At 44.1% G+C, this 19,636-nt stretch overlaps 1 protein-coding gene across 3 annotated transcripts in view; it reads right to left on the reverse strand.

The window, feature by feature from the left end:
- Positions 1–12,579: 12,579 nt before the first annotated feature.
- The window catches only part of GCNT2 (glucosaminyl (N-acetyl) transferase 2 (I blood group)), a 73,638-nt gene continuing 66,581 nt past the window's right edge, over positions 12,580–19,636 (reverse strand). For all 3 annotated transcript variants that reach the window (XM_077810649.1, XM_077810648.1, XM_077810650.1), the window contains 2 exons: positions 18,195–18,287; positions 12,580–14,696 (listed from right to left, as the gene is read on the reverse strand). In XM_077810649.1, coding sequence (XP_077666775.1) covers positions 14,506–14,696; positions 18,195–18,287 — 284 coding nt within the window. In that variant the 3' untranslated portion in view covers positions 12,580–14,505. The remainder of the gene's footprint in view (positions 14,697–18,194; positions 18,288–19,636) is intronic.

A 19,636-nucleotide genomic window follows, 5' to 3' on the forward strand; every position in this document is an offset into this window, starting at 1 on the left:
GTGGGGGTCTCCTGAACTGGGATGAAGAGCTGACCCGAACTCCTAGGGGGACCCAGAGTGGGGTGATATGGGGCAACTTTCTACGAAGGGCAAGTTCCTTTGTTAAACTTAATAACTCAGACCCCATGAAGGGGGTGCATTTGTTTTAAACTAAACAAAATCTGGTAACTGATTGAAAGGGTCCTGAGTGCAACACACCTGCACTGCCACAAGGGGAGTGTGCTGGAGAGGCTCACCCCTTGACAGGTAGCATCGTTAAAAAATGCCATAGTTTACTCAGCAAGAATGCCTGGCCCCAATCCTGCAAATGGATCCCTTGAAGTTAATGGGCTTCACATGAGAGTCTGCCCACATGGAACCCCAGTGGCATCAATGGATCTAATAGCCCAATAAAGGCCCAGGTTTTTAGTTAATATTTTTAAAAGTTTTCCTTAAATTTAATACAAAATTGGCCACCTGTAAAGCCCAACACATCTGGGGAGGATAGGAGCTCCCAGTGAATGTGGGAGATCGTTCGGGTTTCCAAGACCACTGCAAACAATTTTCTCATACCACAGAAGTGGTACGTTTCAGGTTACTTTCAGTCTCTGTATTAGGAAATCTTATTCTGAGTTTGGCTTCAGTGGGACTCTTCCCACTCTTAATTAAAACCAAAATCTCTTGGCATTATGAAGAACAGCACCACCTTCAAACAGTAAAGAGACCAAAACAATAGGACAACATGAGGGGGAAAAAAATTCTACAAGTCATTTCAGAAACGGCAGTCACAAAGAGCACCTGTTGAATGTGAACATCTGCTTTAGGCCTCAAAAATCAGCTCAGATACAGAGGTAATCAGTTAAGTGCCAGTTTGGAGCCATAAGCTGTGCCTTTGCTAAACTGCATGTTTGAAGGCTTTTTTATTAGGATAGCTTACTATATAAATATATATCACGGGTTTGTCTGTTTCCTTTAATATTGACAGTGATCAAAGGTTTTAAATGCACCCTTGATTTTTTTTTTAAATGTAGTGGTAGCTGTATATCACTTAATGATTATGTTTTGCGGATTACATGGATTGCTATTAAGTTACTAACATTAACATTTTGTGTGTATAATATATATTTTTTATTAGGATAGCTTACTATATAAATATATATCACGGGTTTGTCTGTTTCCTTTAATATTGACAGTGATCAAAGGTTTTAAATGCACCCTTGATTTTTTTTTTAAATGTAGTGGTAGCTGTATATCACTTAATGATTATGTTTTGCGGATTACATGGATTGCTATTAAGTTACTAACATTAACATTTTGTGTGTATAATATATATTAGTTGCACCTGTAACTTTTTGTCCATGTTAGCAGGGGATGTTAGGAAGAGCATATTGCTGCCTTTCTAGAAGGATGATTGATAGATACACACACTACCTAACCAGCTAAATGTGAAGACATTTGGTAACTGCAGGTGGGCAGGAGAGGGAATAAAACAATCACAGTAGGATAGTCCCACCTTTCATTTCAGCTGCCTTGCATGTCAGAACTGACCAACCATTCACACCATCTGACAGTGCTGGTGTGAAATGAGTGATCTGACTCAGTAAGTGAACAGGTGTCTGCCTCACTGAAGCCACGCTTGCAATAAACACCCTGGCAGCAGTCTCAGGAGGCACGCTGAGGACTGAATAGCACAGAGTCTGAAATCTTTCTTGTCCCTAAAAGGTGATCCCTGAGGAATAGACTGCGGCAAGATAAGTAATTATGCACTGTTGCTCCCTATGTTGTAAATATCCTGTAGATAGAAGAAAATCCAGTCTTCAAAGCTATAAATATAGCACCTTTTTAGGAGCAGGAAGAATGAAAAGAAATTCCTGAATGATGCTCTTCTGGCAAAGCCCGAACAAAGCAGTTTAAAATTACATGAAGCATAAGAGGTTCTCATTTAACATCACGCACAAAGCCAGCCCTTCTACATTTTCATGATTACTCACATCAAGTGGTAGGGAAGAGTTGGCAGTATGGTTCCACCCACAGCTCATGTTCCTCTAGAGATATCCAGGTGTGCACCAGGGTGGTATTGAAATGAAAAGCATACAATAATTGCTTCATGAGCTATAAAAACAAATTTGTGGATGCACTTTCACAGAGAATGCACAAGTTTATGTGCTAACTTTGCAATTCAGTACATCAAAAATCATACAAGGCAATTAGCTTTCTATTTTAAATATAAAAGCAAGCTGCATTAAGCAAGATGTGCTGCAGATCCTGACTAACCAGGCAAGGGGGTGCATTCAGCACTGTGTAAAAAATATACTGTTTTCATGCGCCTTTAATTCACAAAGACACTTTTGCAATTCACACTAGTGCACCCTTACAATTTCAGCATTCTCCATTAACAGCAAGGACACAATCTTTAGAGGAGGAGAGAAAGATGCACAGATGTGATTAAACTAACTCAAATACCTCAGACAATTACAATCCTGCCATTCTGGTTTGTATCTACTGTCATAAATCTAAGTAAAGAAATAATCTCTGTGATGATGCCAGATACTGATAGAAGCTGTCTGAAGTTTAGATAGCCGCTTTGTTTGTGGCTACTGCTACTACCACTATATGCTTCTCTCTGCTATGGGACTCATTCAACTGTGTTTATCTATCTATAAAGGAACAGCCTGGCCCTAAAATACATAGCTATTTTGTAAAAGAACAGTGCCTCACTTCCTAGATTCATTTTCTTCATAAAAATGATTTGGGATGCAATCTAACTGCTGTACACAATACCCACAGCCCTGCTACAGAGTTAATAACTCTGACATCTAATCCCTTTCATATGCTAATATGACTCACTTATTTCTATTCACTTGATATTTATTTATTCATATTTAGGTCATCTGAGGCCCTATTAAAAATGGGTGGTTCTCTGATACAGACAGTTGCCATGAATTCCCTTGTAACTGGGTGGTCCTTTTAAGAGCCATAGGCCTTGGGGCTAGCTCAGCTCTTGTAGTTTGTCAGACCCAGCTGGGGAAAGTTGAGGTCTTCCCCATAGAAGGCTGAGAGGGAGCAGTTGAAGGTGAGGAGGTGTTGTGGGGCACTGGTTAGTTTTAGCACTGGAGTAGAGTGAAAGCTCTCTAGATCCCAGCAGGCTGTGGAAATTGAGTTTTCAGTGGCTTTGTGAGGCTTTTGTTTGAATTAATAAAATAGTTTTATGGAAGCCCCTGGGGAACAGCAAAGAGGAGGTGATGTGCAGTTGAAGCCAGAAGCAGGGAAGAACTGGAATGGAGCTGTTAGTGTGGACTAGGTGGGGCCTGCCATAAATATAAAGGGAAGAGTAAACACCTTTAAAATTCCTCCTGGCCAGAGGAAAAGCCCTTTCACCTGTAAAGGGTTAAGAAGCTAGGATAACCTCACTGGCACCTGACCAAAACGACCAATGAAGAGACAAGATATTTTCAAAGCTGGAGGGGGGGAGAAACAAAGGTTCTCTCTGTCTGTGTGATGCTTTTGCCAGGAACAGAAAAGGAATGGAGTCTTAGAATTTAGTAAGTAATCTAGCTAGATATGCGTTAAATTCTGTTTTGTTCAAATAACTGATCAAATAGCTGTGCTGAATGGAATGTATATTCCTGTTTTTGTGTCTTTTTGTAACTTAAGGTTTTGCCTAGAGGGATTCTCTGTTTTGAATCTGATTACCCTGTAAGGTATTTACCATCCTGATTTTACAGAGGTGATTCTTTTACTTTTTTTCTTGAATTAAAATTCTTCTTTTAAGAACCTGATTGCTTTTTCATTGTTCTTAAGATCCAAGGGTTTGGGTCTGTGGTCACCTATGCAAATTGGTGAGGATTTTTATCAAGCCCCCTCTCCCCCCAGGGAAGGGAGTGTAGGGTTTGGGGAGGATTTTGGTGGGGGGGGAAGATGTTTCCAAGCGGGCTCTTTCCCGGTTATATATCTATTAGACGCTTGGTGGTGGCAGCAATAAAGTCCAAGGGAAAAAGGAAAATAGTTTGTACCTTGGGGAAGTTTTAACCTAAGCTGGTAAAAATAAGCTTAGGGGGTTTTCATGCAGGTCTCCACATCTGTACCCTAGAGTTCAGTTGGGAAGGAACCTTGACAGGGCCATTTTAGATGTTTATCATTTAGTGTTGTGGGACCCTGTGGTCTCTAGCTTGGTGGGTTAGCACAAGCAGGCAGAGTCTCAGAAATGATGACACAGGCACCAGCTCAGTAACCACAGAACATGTATTTATTACTGGATGTGGGGACTGAGGCCACTGCTGACTGCAAAAACACTGTATCCCCTTTCCCGTCTTGAGGGTTGCTTCCTCAGTCAGGGGTTCTCCCCTTCTAGGGGGAGCCACACCTTTTCAGGTGTCGGTGTGGATATGCCCCACCAACATAGTAACTCAATGACAATACCCATTCTTCAATTTGGGTTTGTGTGAGCAGGCATCCTGGTGATATGCAGCACTGTATGCAAAATTAAACCATGTCACTAAGTGAACCCAAGTAAAACTTGGTTCCCAGCATAAGAAAAGCCCATTTTACTTTTTGGCTGCTGTTAAAATAATAAACCCTCTTCTTTTTGTGTAACTGTTCATTTGCAGCAGCACCAGGCATGATGAGAGCTGCTGCTCAAAAGTCACTCCATGGGAGGAGATGTGAGGCATAGGCACCATCTCCTGTGTACTCGACTGACTTGCAGCAAAGGCCGGGGGGGGGGGGGGAGTGTGAACTATAGTGAGTGACAGTGTTGCTCCCTATTCATGGCCCCACAAAGTCCTGACACCATCTCATCAACAACTTTCTGCTACTGGCCACGATGACCATGCATACATCTCCAGAGGTGGAAGCTGGATGGAGGAGGGTTCTCTACTGCAGGGGCCTTTTTCCAGTTCCTCAGCTATGCACGCATCCACTGACTCCTTGGACCCCTTCACAGAGTAGCAGGCATTGTCCAGGGTTCTCTGCTTTGGGTCTCCCTCAGAATCCCTCATTGTGACCCTGTGACTTGTGCCCCTGTCCCGTTTGTTCGTTTTTGTCCCCTAGTAATCAGTTCAGTTCTGGATTCTGTGGTCCCTCCCTCACTGGAGGGAGTGAGCCTTTTGTTGCTCTGGTGGACACCGCTCACTATCCCAGGATTTAAAGAGGCCTGGCTGGCACTTGCTCCCCTGCTTGCATGTTTGTTCTGTGTGTGCGATAGCCAGTTTTTTCCATGCTGCTGCCCTCTTCCCCCATAGACCAAAGACAGACTCCTGTGGGACCCTGCTTGCTATAGCCTTCTAGTTTTACAGTGAACCAGTGATAACTGCCTTTGAATATGGCCTGTGAACCCACATTACAGTAATTTCACCTGGATGGTAATTCTTCTGTGTTATATAAGAAGGAGACAGAACACTTGCCCTCAATAGGGAAGAGTATGAGGGGAGTGAGATTTTTTTCTTTGTTTTAGACTGTAACAGCACTTCCAAATGCCTCACAGCCCTGCATTTCAGTTGCCTCTTGTGACCCCTGCCCCTAGTGGGTTGCAACCCACCAGCTGAGAAATGCTGTATGCAGCAAGTCTCCAGTGGCCTTGACCCCCTGAAAGCCTATCTCCCTCCCCTCATGGCCAGGTGCTGGCCATTCACAGGACAGCAGTCTGGGCTTGGCAGACTCCACTGTCTGTTCAAGCAGAAGGGTGAGACAGGGCAGCTGCAGCAGGGGAGTAGCAAGAGATGTCCCTCACACCCTGCACTTAGTGCAGCCAGAGCACTCTTACCCCAGATTAGAGGGAGCTGCAGACTCTGGTGTCTTGGTGACTCCAGCACAAAGGACAGATACCGCAGTGGGGAGGGTGGAGGAACCCATGCATGTAGCAGATGCTAGCTGCAGATTTTGTACAGGTTCACAAGATAGCCAAGAGCTGACAGATTCCTGGGCACCTGAGCTGAGGGGAGGAGCAGCCTGTGGCCCTGCTCTGTTCCCTGTCTCATTATGATGCCTTCTTTTAAACTGCTGCTCCTCCTCACCCTGGAAGATGCAGATACTAGACCTGGTCTGAGGTTCCTGATCCAGTTCTGTATATCCCCGGGAACAGCTGCTCTTACCCATCTGGCCTGTTTGATTCCCATGTGGGCAAGTGAGAGGCTTAACAACCTACATAAAATGCTCTGAAGCTAATAAATTTGTTAGTCTCTAAGGTGCCACAAGTACTCCTTTTTCTTTTTTCTGAAGCTATTAACTCCCTCAAGTAGTCAGAGCATCCGTTTTATATCCCACCCATAAGATAAAATCCTGGCACCAAAAACCTGAAATGCTTGCATTGCTGATTTAGGAGGAAGATCACCATTCCAAATGATGATTAACGGTCAGTTGTGATGGCCATCAGAGGCCCTGTACTTAATCACAGAGTACTAGTTCCTCCAGCTTAAGCCAAAGCTGAATTTGATCTGGAGTCCTGAAATGCACAAGTGAGCTCAGACTAAGGAAGCATGTGTCCCATGTTGTTTTCAAAGGTCTGTAACTCTTGGGTACTCTCAAAGCAAAATCACTGTGTTTAAGAAATGTGTTTGCTAAGCCTGTGTTCTTTGCTTTCCCTCCACACCTATATGGAGCTCTAAGGGGCGTATGTAAGCAATTAAGGGACAAGTGAAATCTCAGTCACTCAAGTTTTTGGTTCTATGGTAGCTGGAGAGCAGTGAGCACACCCCAGCCCCAAGGAAGGGTGTCGGACAAGGTCTGAGCCGAGGAGTGTGTCCTAAGGCCCCAGACCTAGAAACGGTGACTGGAGTGTACCCAAACCCAGATCATTTGGAAGCATGTGGAACCCACGGATTGGGTTCACTCAACACACTGATGACTGTACAGTAGGGTACAGGGCCCAGTAGTAACAAAAGGTGTTTTCAGAGCCAGAGAAACGCATTGGGGGAGGAATCAGACAATTAGGCACCTGTACTTTCTCTAATTCCACTGCTGCAGACTAGAACCCCGCTGGGAAACACTCCAGTGACCAATGAAGTGAGCTGTAGCTCACGAAAGCTTATACTCAAATAAATTTGTTAGCCTCTAAAGTGCCACAAGTACTCCTTTTTCTTTTTGCAAATACAGACTAACACGGCTGCTACTCTGAAACCTGACGGAGCTCTGCAACTGAGCCCTTGCCCAGCAAACCTCTGAAATGCAAATGAGTATTCATCTCATGGAGTACAGAACTAAGTGGATTTCAGATCTTCATTTAGAGTTACTGGGTTACCATGATGGAAAAGACTTAGAGCATTCTGCAGAGCCACAGTTTTATACCCATTCTGCCAATGGGGGGGGGGGGGGGCAGCAGCAGGGGAGAGAGCTTACTACCTGCTGGAACTGATTAAATTTTGAATTTAATACAAAGCAGAGGACTGCCAACATTGCAGAAAACCCTTATTTTTTCTGTTTATAGAGTAGTTTGCACTCATAATATGAAGAGACAGAGGAAAAACAGCTGTTCAAACCTCTCATGTGGGGTCAGTGAAGAGGTGTAGGAGCACCTTAGGACTTGAGGCCACTTTCTGTTCAAAGAAGCGGGATAATGCTGCATGCTTCCAGGGACCTTCTCTTTCTGGTTATGAGAGAGCTAACACCGAACACTCTCTAAAATAATTGCATGTGTAAAATTGTTTGAATAACTGAACTGAGGGAGGGTTTGTGGAAGGTATTTGTAAGTAGTCAAAGATGGGCCATATAAATACTATTAAGCAACAAATGGCAAAAAAGGGGAGATGAAAAGTCCTTTTTCTTAGCAAAAGACTGTAGTGTCACTATTGTGAGCTATAGTGGTCTGAGATCATGACCTTGGTAAGGTGGATATTGTCTTGTGGTTTTTGTTTATATACTAGTAATTTGTACGTCACTTCTTATTTTTCAGATATTTATAATTTATGTATTTACCAAAGAATCCTTCTTGGACAGGTGGTCTGTGCTAGTATCCAGTCTGCAAAGAAATAAATATTATCAAAAAAAGATCAGTAATATTAACAAACTAGCTATCGTGGTTACAGGGATATCTGCACCTCTGTCCCCTTTCTGGTCTGAGTGCACTCTTTTTTTTTTTTTACATCTCATGACTTTACCTATCCCAGGTTGAAATCTTGCAGTTCTGTCACTTCTCCCTGGACTAGTTTTATTTGGTGGGCTGCTGCTTCTGGGCTCTGCCAACTAGCACTGACTGGTGTAGCCCGAGCTATAGATTACTTAAGAATCCCCAATTATCCCTTTGAGGGTTGACTGATTCTGGGACAAGAATCAGTCCAGGTATTTAAATTATTATATAGTTGGGAACCCCGATGTGCCCAGTTCCAACACTCGCATTATAGGAACTCCTCTATATTTACATATACATTTAACACCGTCACAAACAATCCAACTCAGTAAGGTAGAGAGAGATACCACATAATGTACATCTGCAGATCCATATACTCACACCATCTCTTGTAGAACAACCTGGAATGTTAGCCATCATCTTCCTCAACACCTTCTCCTTCCTCACCAGTGCCCATCATTCTGGCACCTCCCAAGGACTACATCCCCTCTCTCCTGCCCTAGGCTGGGATGCAACTTTTATAATATGTTATGCTGACACCACTGTATTTGATGTATATTCAATAGGGGATTTTCCCCTTTTCCTTTCCTTACCTTCACCAATAGAGACTGGGAATGGTTGATTCATTATAAAAAGTAACCTATTTCCCCTTGTTTATTTCCGCCCCCTCCCCCCCCCCCCCCAGTTCCTCAGACATTCTTGTTAAACCCTGGATTTGTGCTGGAAATGGCCCACCTTGATTATCATACACGTTGTAAGGAGAAAGAAAAGGAGTACTTGTGGCACCTTAGAGACTAACCAATTTATTTAAAATCTCTAAGGTGCCACAAGTACTTCTTTTCTTTTTGTGAATACAGACTAACACAGCTGTTGTAAGGAGAGTGATCACTTTAGGTAAGCTATTACCAACAGGAGAGTGGGGGGTGGGGTGGGGGAGAGAACCTTTTATAGTGATAAACACCCATTTTTTTTATGGTCTGTGTATATAAAGACATCTTCTGTACTTTCTACGGTATGCATCTGATGAAGTGAGCTGTAGCTCATGAAAGCTTATGCTCAAATAAATTGGTTAGTCTCTAAGGTGCCACAAGTACTCCTTTTCTTTTTGCAATATTGGAGTGTCTGTCTTCTATAGGTTAGTATATCAATGATCTAAACTTATTAACATATATGTCAATTCGTTTCCATGGCCCTTTTGTGGTTAGGTAGTGTTATATATGTCAACGCATTGCCATGACACTTTTGTGGCTGGATCATATCCTTTGGTCAGAACTTCCCCTTAAACATGCTAATTTTGGCTCCCCAATGCTTGGGAATTTCCGTTGGCTGTTTATCTGTTTAACATTTCTGTTCAAGCCTTATGTTAACTTGCTGAAGCAGATACAGGCCTGTAGGTTCCTTGCATTATTGCTGAATATAATGCAAAGCAGAATATAATGCAAGCAATGAATATAATAAAAGCAAGCTAGCCCAGTGGGCTACACTGGTGGCAAAGGATGACAAAGGCCACTTTCTTAGAGAGGCTTCTAGCTCACATCTGCCCATCATGGTAGTACCCCTGATAATACCTGAAACAAAGTTGTTTAAATACTCCTATACAGTTGTATTGTAATATAGCACATAATACTAACTGCCAAAGAGGTCCCCAGCACAACGCTGTCGGCTGGGTCTCTGCCTAGGTTTCAGGGGCTGTCTCCAGCTCTGTTTCTGCTTTGGGGCCTACCTCAGGAGTTGGCGTGCTGAAGGTGTCCAAGGCTTAGGGCCCTGGTTGGAGTCTTTGGTCACTTGAGTGGCATCAGTACTGTTCAGAAAAAGCAGGGGTTCAGTGGTGTCTCCCTGGCAAAAATCTGGTACAACTCCTTCTAGTAGGAGCAGGCACTGGTACCATTACTAGCGGTCTTGGTTTTGTCCCTGGAACTTCTGTCATTCTCCTGAAGTGCTTTTGCTTTGCTGTAGCACTAGGCCAGATCCCCACATCTCCTTTACCAGGACTGGTAGATGTTTGTGGATCCTGGCATTCTGGTGACAGCTGTCCAGAAGGGCTTGGACATGATCCTCTCCCCAGAGGCCAAGGAAGTCCAGGACCTTGTCCAGGACCATGTGAAAGCATGGGGCATGGCTGCTGTAATGGAAAGGTGACTGGGTGTATGAACTGGAATCACAAAGGGATGTACCTGTCCGCTTCCCATGAGCATTCAGATATGGAGGTGACACTGGTCAAGTATACCATAGAGAGCACACAGCCAGTTAGGCATAGGTCAACCAATGTGTGCAGCAATGTAGTGTGGAATAGCCGTGGGAGAACTGCCTGATGCAGAGTAACTCATTTGATATGGGGATGTGACCACAGGAACGTTATTTCAGGATAGCTCATTCTGAAATTGAGTTGATCAATCCACTTTGGAAGTGGATTATTGTGGAACAAGATGCCAGATAATCAAATAATAAAAAAACACACAACTATTTGTGTGTGGACTTTCGTGTGTAGACAAGCTCTTAGTCCCCCAAACAGCTATTCCCCTCTCGAGTGTGTGTTCTCTTTTAAACCTGCCAGAAGTCTCTTGATCTCCTGTGTTCATGGACCTTTACCTGTCTTGACATTGTCTTAACAGTTCTCCAGTGTTTGCAGAGGAGTGGCTATCTTGAGCCATTCTTGCCCTTTCCTAACCGCCCCCTATTAAAGTACCCTATTGTATTCATAAAGTAAGCATTCCATAACTAGGTCAACATACAGTACCTGTAAAATATTACCCTAGAGAGGCTCCAAATCTCACAGCCATCTGAAAGCTGGGGAACCTAATCATGTATTAATCCGGCTGTTGCATCTGCCATACAGATAAAGTGGAACAAACTTTCTCCTAACTAGTCAGCATATCTTTCTGATTATATTCTTCAAGCTCTTAAGTCAGGGGTGGGCAAACTTTTTGGCCTGAGGGCCACATTGGGGTGCAAAACTGTATGGAGGGCAGGGAAGGGTGTGGCCCCAACCCCATCCGACCCATCAACCCCCCCACCCCCCCGGCTCCTTGTCCCCTGGGTCTCCCACACCTATCTAACCCCCCCCCCGATCCATCCACACCCCTGTTCCCAGTCCCAACTGCCCCCCCAAGCTCTGCCCCATCCAACCGTCCCCTGACCCGACCCCCCCCCCCCCCGGACCTTCTACCCAACCTCCCCCTGCTGCCGCACGCGTGCAACCCCCGCCCCCTTATTATGCCGCTCAGAGCGGCAGGATGTCGCAACCCCGCTGCCCAGACAGAGCAAGCCACGCTGCCCGCACAGTTGCGTCACTGCAGGGGAGGGGCCGGAGGCTAGCCTCCCCAGCCAGGAGCTCAAGGGCCGGGCAGGAAGATCCCATGGGCCAGATGTGGCCCGTGGGCCATAGTTTGCCCACCTCTGGGCTAACCGCATCAGTTATCCTCACATAATGGAATGCAAGGCTCCCTCTGACCGTCATCTGCTCCCTGCCATGACCAAGGTGAGACAGAAGATAATTGCAGCACAATTTTTAACCAGTTAAGATGGGCACAACTCTTCCAAGAAGATCATGTAGCTGGCTGCATGACTCTGTGGTATGTACATGTTCCTTAGCATGAGGAACAGAAGAAGGGTAAAAACTTCAAAAGTGCCTAAGTGACTTAAAACCAAATTTCCATGTTCAGGGAGACTCAGTCTCGTTTAAAGTCAATGAGGCTTGGGCACCTAGGTCCCGATCTACAAAGATATTGAGGCACTTAATAGGATTTTCAGAAGTGCATGACTCCCAGTGCAAGTCATGAGAGTTAGGCACCTAACCTGCTTGGGCACTTCTGAAAATACCACCAGATGCTTACCTACATATTTAGGCACCAAAAGACATTTTAAAAACTACCCTAAAGTGCCTAAATCTCTTTTAAAATCAGATTTAGGCTCCAGAGTCTAGATGCTTCTAAAAACTGTACCTGAAGATAATGTAGGATGAAAGTCCACTATAGACAGCACCAGGAAAGTAGTTTTTCCCCTTATTTTCTCTAGTCACAAATCTTAAAGCATTGAGAGGCCCAGAGATACCAGGCCTGATTCTTCGTTGCTTAGCATCTTGTATCGTGACTTGCACATGTGTAGTGTGTACAAAATGTTACCAAATCAAAATAGGTGTGTATTTAACCCACTTTGCACAGGTGTAAATGTCTACAGGAGAAAAACAAAGGGGAGTTCAATCCACAGTTTTAACCCCATTCTCAAATAGATTTGCAGACTGATGTAACAGGGTAGCTGACTAACCTGGTATGACTAGCTGTGATATAAGATATCAATGGAGAATGAAAGGTGGTGATAAATAACTTCCAGAGGTGCTCAAATGCAACTCTAATGCAATTCATATGCAATTCATTGCAGCTCAATGCAATTCATATGCGGTGTTGTTCTCCCCTCCCCGCTTAATTCTGTTGTCTCTCATTTAGCTGCAAGTTGTATTTATATTTAATAATCTTCCTTAAAATGATACAATGGCTACCACCTGGTGCCACAGGCCCAAAACAAATCCACACATAGTCACATGATGAAACCAAAATAATTTATTTCCATGAAAATATAACATTGACTATCATTCAAGGAAGAGACATTAATAGGAGTTGAATTGTGTCAGTACTTAGGCCACCAGTATTAACTCTGAACAGACAGCTGTGCTTTGTGAGTTTCTAAGTGTTAAGAATTCTGCTATCACGTTACTCAAATGGGAAAGTGTGAGAGCTTTCAAGACTGGATCCACTTGGTACTGCTCATTTTTAGAGAATTCAGTGCAAAATATCCTGTTGTTGGTCTCTTAAATTGCTGAACTTGCTGCTTCTGCTCTTGTTGGTTTTTATTATCCCTTATTTGCCTCTGGTTCTCAGTCTGGGACAGTCCATTTCTACCTCCTGCCCTCTTTGCACATTGTGGTACTTCCATTATTCTTATCAGGTTGTCAGGATCCCTTCCCTTCTTTAAATCTTGGCCTACATTTTCAAAAGTGACTTTGAGCTTTGTGTGTGTCCATTTCTGGGTGCCCAACTTGAGATATCACTGCTGGAAAGAGCTGAGCCCCTGTCTTCTGAAAAGTCAGGCACCTTTTAAAGAGTCTCAAATTGGGCAGCCAAAAGCGAAGGCCCCCTCCAAATTACCAGTCGCTTTTGGAAAAACTAATTCTTCTGCCCCATCTGTCTGTCTTCCTACTCTCTCTGTAGTTTCCACAGCCGATTGCTGTGCCAGCTTTGCTGTCAGGAAACTCCTTCCATTAGCAAAGTTGAACAGGAATTCAGTCCAAGTTTCTGCCCTGAAAATAGTCTATTTGAATGCCTTTGTGATGGCACAGTCTGAAACTCCTTCTATTAGTACTATGTGCCCAGAATATACAATCTTCCACAACAAAGAAAGAGGTGCCCACAACTGTAGTTATTATTTTGTGGTTTTTTTGCTTTGTTTTCCTTTGACTTTTCCAGAAAAATAGGGGGTTCCTCAGAGTGGGGAACATTAGGGTGAAAACTACACGTACCATCCATCATGTTTGGGAGACTTAAAATACTTTTGAAAGTTCTAGGTGCGGGATTGGGTTTTTTGTTGGTCTGTTTGCTGCGTACCAAGCAATGTCCTGGCTGGTCTATTGAGACTTTCAGTTGTCTTCAGGGAGCTTTGCATCAGGCCTTGCGTGTGTGGCTGGAATGTCAGTCCTGCTTACATATCTAGTGGCTGGCGTGGGGGGTGTGAATCTTAATACAGTATAACTAACAGGTATTTTCTGTGCTAAGTATATACAGTCTAGGAAACTAAAACTCAGACTATTAGCATGTTTCACAGTATAAGATGGAATGACTGAGTTATTCTCAAAAGCTCGGAGTTATAAGTATGAAAATGTCTAACTCCCAGTTGTCTTCCCCCAATTCCCAGAATGCTTTGGAAGGGACCAAGCAGATCTGGAAACATTCCTTCTGCTTCCCACTTGCCCCTTGCTGCCCATTTAGGGAGTCAAAAATGCCAAATGCTATTCCCTGTGCCAAATGCATGTAGGGTATTTTTTGTCAGTGACTCTGGTTTCTGTATGCATGAAGTCAAACTGTGCACCTGGATTTATCTTTAAGATCTTGTTGATGGTGGTTGCTTCCTTCAAAAAAGGATAACTCTTCCTCATTAATATGCTCTGGATTTTATGTTGCTGCATGAAATTTTAGGGATACATGATATTTATTTAAATATATATTATTGCCAGGCTCAAGTCAGCACTGACACTGTCCAGCCACACACGCCAAAAGTGCATATACAGCAAAGCCAACAGAACCATTTCCTCAGCCTCCTTTTTGGTCTCTCCAGTATTGTATGATCTGCACTCAAACCTTCCACTCAAGACATCACAAACTACCCGTACTGAAGTCCCGAAAGAGAAGTCTTTCTGGGGAGGTTATTCTTCCAGAGCCATTGCAGTTGGAATTTTATTTCCATTCTGAGTTGTTAATTTAAAAGTACCAACTTGGCTTCACCTGTGTCTCACTCTGGTTCAGCGCTCTCTCTCGAAGACTCAGTTCCAAGCATTCTACAGTGAGTGGGTATGTTTTGAGTTCAAACTTGTTAGCAAACATGCTTGAAGACTTAAGTAGCCACTTTAGGTCACCTGTTCCATATATACAAATGCCTCTGACGTAATGGCCTGCAAAGGAAAAAGATGACAAGAGCAACATCAAGTACATAGGGTGTTCTGTGGAAAAGAGATGAGTCAAAATCATCTTTATGATAGATCTAGAATTTCCCCAAAAGTGAATAGGGGAAATACAATGGGGAACAACTATGAGTGGTGCCATGAAGTTAAGAAATAGCTAATATAGGGTGACCATCAAGCAAAACTTCTAAACAATGTCATCTATAAACAGGGGTGAAAGTAAGCCAGTACCGGCCAGTATGGTGTACCGGTAAAAAGTGGCCACCAGGACCGGCCCATACTCAGCTGATGTTAAAGTGCTGCTGCAGCAAAGGACCCTGCTTAGTGCCGCCACGACAGTGCTTTAATGTCGTTGCCCCTTTTGCCCCTCCCCCCCCATGGGCTGCCGACAAGGGGGGCAAAAAGAACAGCTGCCCTGGGGCCACGATTTAAAAGGTCCCGGGGCTCTGGCTACTGCGGCCTGGACCCTTTAAATCACCGCTTGAGCCCTGGGCGGCGCGGGCCAGGCAGCATGGATGGGCTGGCTGGGGGATGCTGACGCCCTGCCCCTTCTAGGGGCTGGAGCCGGCCCCTGTACCGGTAAGTGCTTAATGTTACTTTCACCCTGTCTATAAGAAGGAAAACGTCATCACTTGAGACATTTAAAATTAGCCCAAACAAATCACTACAGATACATGGGAAAGAGCAATTTCACTCAGAAGGGCCAGATGATTCAGTAAGGTTCCCTCCCCACACCCCATCTCTAACTTTCTATGATTCTAGGACTCAGGTTTTCCACTGAGTTACTCCAGTTTTAAACTGGTGTAATTCCATTGATGTAAGTGGAGTTACACTGGCACAAAACTAATGTTCCTTAGCTCAGCTATGTAAGAGCCTGGAAGCTCAGCTCAGAAGCAGCATTTGTTGTAAGAAGGATTTCATTTTAGTCTTTTTTTGTTGTGCATGGCACTGATTCATATGGAAGGCAAGTGAATCACTCAGATACGTAGTAAGTCTATAGATCCATCTATGCAGTTTCTGGAAGGGATGATTTGATCAAGCTTGGGTACTAAAAACAGAAGTGTAGCCGTAGCAGTGCAAGGGGCTAGCTGCCCAAATGTGTACGGTATGGTCGCAATGGGACTGTATTCGAGGCAGGTAGCCTGTCCTGCTGCTCATACTGCCATACCTTCACTTCTATTTTCATCATATTAACTTGATCGGTCTTACTGTGGGTACATCTATTCAAGCTAGAAGTTAAACCTTCCATAGTAGATACTCCTTGTGACTCAGCCATGGATAGAATCCTAGGACTCTGCAGTCTCCTTGCTCTACCATAAATCATGATCCCTGTCTCACCTAGTCTGAAGTGCAAATGCAGGATTACAGCAAATGTATATGTATGTTGGGATTCTACAGTAATAACTAGCATTTTGCACTTCTATAGCACTTTCCAACTTCAGATTGCTTACAAATACTTGAGTTTAGTGAGTCTCATTATGCCTATAAATTAGTTAATGATGATCCCTATTTTACAAGGGAGAAAACCTGAAGCATGGAGATTAAGTGACTTGCCCAAATTCACACAGGAAGTCTGTGGCAGAGTCAGGGTTGGGGCCCAGGTCTTATGAATCCTAGTCTAGTGGTTTAACCATCCATCCCTTTTTAGTGCTTGATTGTGCTTAGGCACTGCTGTATGTTGAGGTGGTTTGGAGCCACCCTAGTAACCACTCAGATATAGTCCCTCCTAGAGTTACCAGATGTATGGAGAAATGCAGTCCCTGCTACACCCCATAAGGGCCTCTGCTGGAGGGGGACGACATGGCCTTGCTTCCTCCTCCCCCATTTTGAAGTGGCTACTATTGTTAACCAAGAGCTCAGACTCCAGCACAGACTGCAGTGCTGGCTACAACTGCACAACAGCTAAGAAGGGGGAGGCTCCTTGAACATCTCACCTGCCCGTGAAACTATGTATGGATTGGCCACAAATTAGAAATTGGGATTATTTTAACTGGAGGAAAAAAAGATAGGGCTAAATTCCTGAGAAGAATTTTGTAACTGAGCAGCTATCAACAAAGCTGGCTGGGAATTTTCTGATGACACTTGTTTTGTCAAACTGTTAATCTGTCAAAACCCAAAACTTTTCACCATAGGAACATGTCAATTTCCCAATGAAGGTTTCAGAGTAGCAGCCGTGTTAGTCTGTATTTGCAAAAAGAAAAGGAGGACTTGTGGCACCTTAGAGACTAACCAATTTATTTGAGCATAAGCTTTCGTGAGCTACAGCTCACTTCACCAGATGCATGCAGTGGAAAATACAGTGGGGAGACCCATCAGAGGGCCTAATCACATCAGCCACACTGTCAGAGGCTCATTCACCTGCACATCTACCAATGTGATATATGCCATCATGTGCCAGCAATGCCCCTCTGCCATGTACGCTGGCCAAACCAGACAGTCTCTACGTAAAAATAAATGGACACATCAGACGTCAAGGATTAGAACATTCAAAAACCAGTCGAAGAACACTTCAGTCTGGTCACTCGATTACAGACCTAAAAGTGGCAATATTACAACAAAAAATCTTCAAAAACAGACTCCAATGAGAAACTGCTGAACTGGAATTAATTTGCAAACTGGACACCATTAAATTAGGCTTGAATAAAGACTGGGAGTGGATGGGTCATTACACAAAGTAAAACTATTTCCCCAGGTTTATTTCCTACCCCCCACTGTTCCTCAGACGTTCTTGTCAACTGCTGGAAATGGCCCACCTTGATTATCACTACAAAATGTTTTTTGTTTCTCTCCTGCTGGTAATAGCTCACCTTCCCTGATCACTCTCGTTACAGTGTGTATGGTAACACCCATTGTTTCGTGTTCTCTGTGTATACAAATCTCCCCACTGTATTTTCCACGGCATGCATCCGATGAAGTGAGCTGTAGCTCATGAAAGCTTACTCTCAAATTTGTTAGCCCCTAAGGTGCCACAAGTATGCCTGTTCTTTTCATTGGGAAATGTTTCTTGGGTACAGGAGGGAATTTCTGGTGACGGAGGGAGGGAGAGAACCCCCCCCGTTCCCCCCCCAAACTGCAGAACAGCTCAGTGGTTTTGGAACTCCCATGAGCTGTGGGAGACCCAGGTCAAGTCCCTGCTCCATTGAATCTTTATAAGCTCCAATAGGAAAAACCGTGAGACCCACTGGCTATTCTGCAATGTCCTGCTGGTCAGTGCACCCACCTGGGGTGTGGGAGAATGGCAGAGCAGCATCTGAACTGAGGTTTCCCACATCCCAGGTGAGTGCTATAATCACTGGGCTATTCTGGGGTGCTGGTCTCTCTTGCTGCCGTTTTGGTTTAACTTCCAAAAAGTGTCAGCTTCATGCTGAGGAGGAACAATGAAGCTTCTGACATCTCAAATGTTTGCGGGACAGAAAAACCATTTCCCATCCAGTTCCAGTTCTTGGATTTCAATGCAAGAATAGGAAAAGTAAAGAATATACACATTACCATGACAACCTCCATGAGAGCTTTCATTATCACTCCACTTGATAGCTCTCAGGTTACCTTCCCAGGATGCATTTGGCATGGAACCAGGGACATCTAGAAATTGATAAGATGGGGAGGGGGAGAGAGTTTAGTTTAGGGTTTTGTGTTTTTTTGTTTTGTTTTGTTTTTTTTTGTCACTGCACAGCATCACTCTCCTCTGGGAGCTCTTCGTGACTTGTATATCTTGTCAGCACTGAACAGAATTAGGTTGAGATCCATGGGTACTTCAGCGATTTCACTTCATACTCCTGAAACAAAACTCTTTAAAAACAAACCTACCTTCCCAGATCTCCTGGTTACAAGCCCTTTCAACAAGGCACAATCATGTATTTGTGTACAACCCTCCACCCTTGAATGGTCACACCAAAAGAAATGGAATCCTTCCAAGGTGTTGTAGGGCAGCTCACTACATGAGTCATGAAGGGGTTAAATAGCTTGTCTGGGCATAATCCCCACCAACCCGGCAAGCCGGGAAAGGGAGGCTTCCAGGTCAGTTTGAGGTGGCACTCTGAATGAGTACGCCTGGAACTCAGAGCCTAACAAGAACAGGATGGTGACTCGGGAAACTGCTTGAGAGCCCTGATCACCCAGGTCCTCCCAGCAAGGAGAGGGTTTGGTGTTCTCTCTCTCTCTTTATTTATTTATTTATTTATTTTATTTAAACCTTTTGCTTTCTAAAAGCTGTGGACTCTGCCTCTTGGGCATTGTGGGAATATCCTGACTTGTTTTGTCCTTTTTTCACCTCCTGCCCCTGTAAGGGCGGGAGACCCCAAATCAGTGAGCTGTGCTCCAAACTCTGGGCCAATTCCACCGTAATGCTGTAATACAGGGAGATCCCCCCTCCCCCCGTCAGCCCTGCCCAAGACAAGAACTGTGCCCATCTTCTCCCCAAGAGGGTGCAAGAAAGGTATAACCCACAAGACATAGCAATAACGGATAATAGTGCTTGCATAACACTATATCTTCAAAATGTAGTTCAGATGGTACCTAATTAATCCTCACTACCTCCCTGTGAGATGGGGATAAAGCTGTTTATCCCCATTTTGCAGATTGGGTACTGGGGGATAGTGGATCAACTCAGACTGAGTACAAATGGGTGAACTACCATTAAGGCAATTGAAGAGCATTTGCTTATATGGCACCTGAATTTGGCCCAGAGAGGATAAGCGATGTGTTCATGTTACATGTCCAAGCAAGAGTCTTAATTCTTCTTGACTGACTGTTAACAATGAAGACCCATTATTAAGGCTACGTTTTAGTCATGGGTATTTTTAGTAAAAGTCATGGACAGGTCACAGGCAGTAAACAAATAATTCACAGCCTGTGACCTGTCCATGACTTTTACTATATACCCCTACCCAAAACTTGGGCTGGGGGGGCTGCAGATGCTCTGGGGAGTGGTC

The sequence above is a fragment of the Eretmochelys imbricata genome, chromosome 2, assembly GCF_965152235.1.
Source record: "Eretmochelys imbricata isolate rEreImb1 chromosome 2, rEreImb1.hap1, whole genome shotgun sequence".
NCBI classification, from domain to species: Eukaryota; Metazoa; Chordata; order Testudines; family Cheloniidae; genus Eretmochelys; species Eretmochelys imbricata.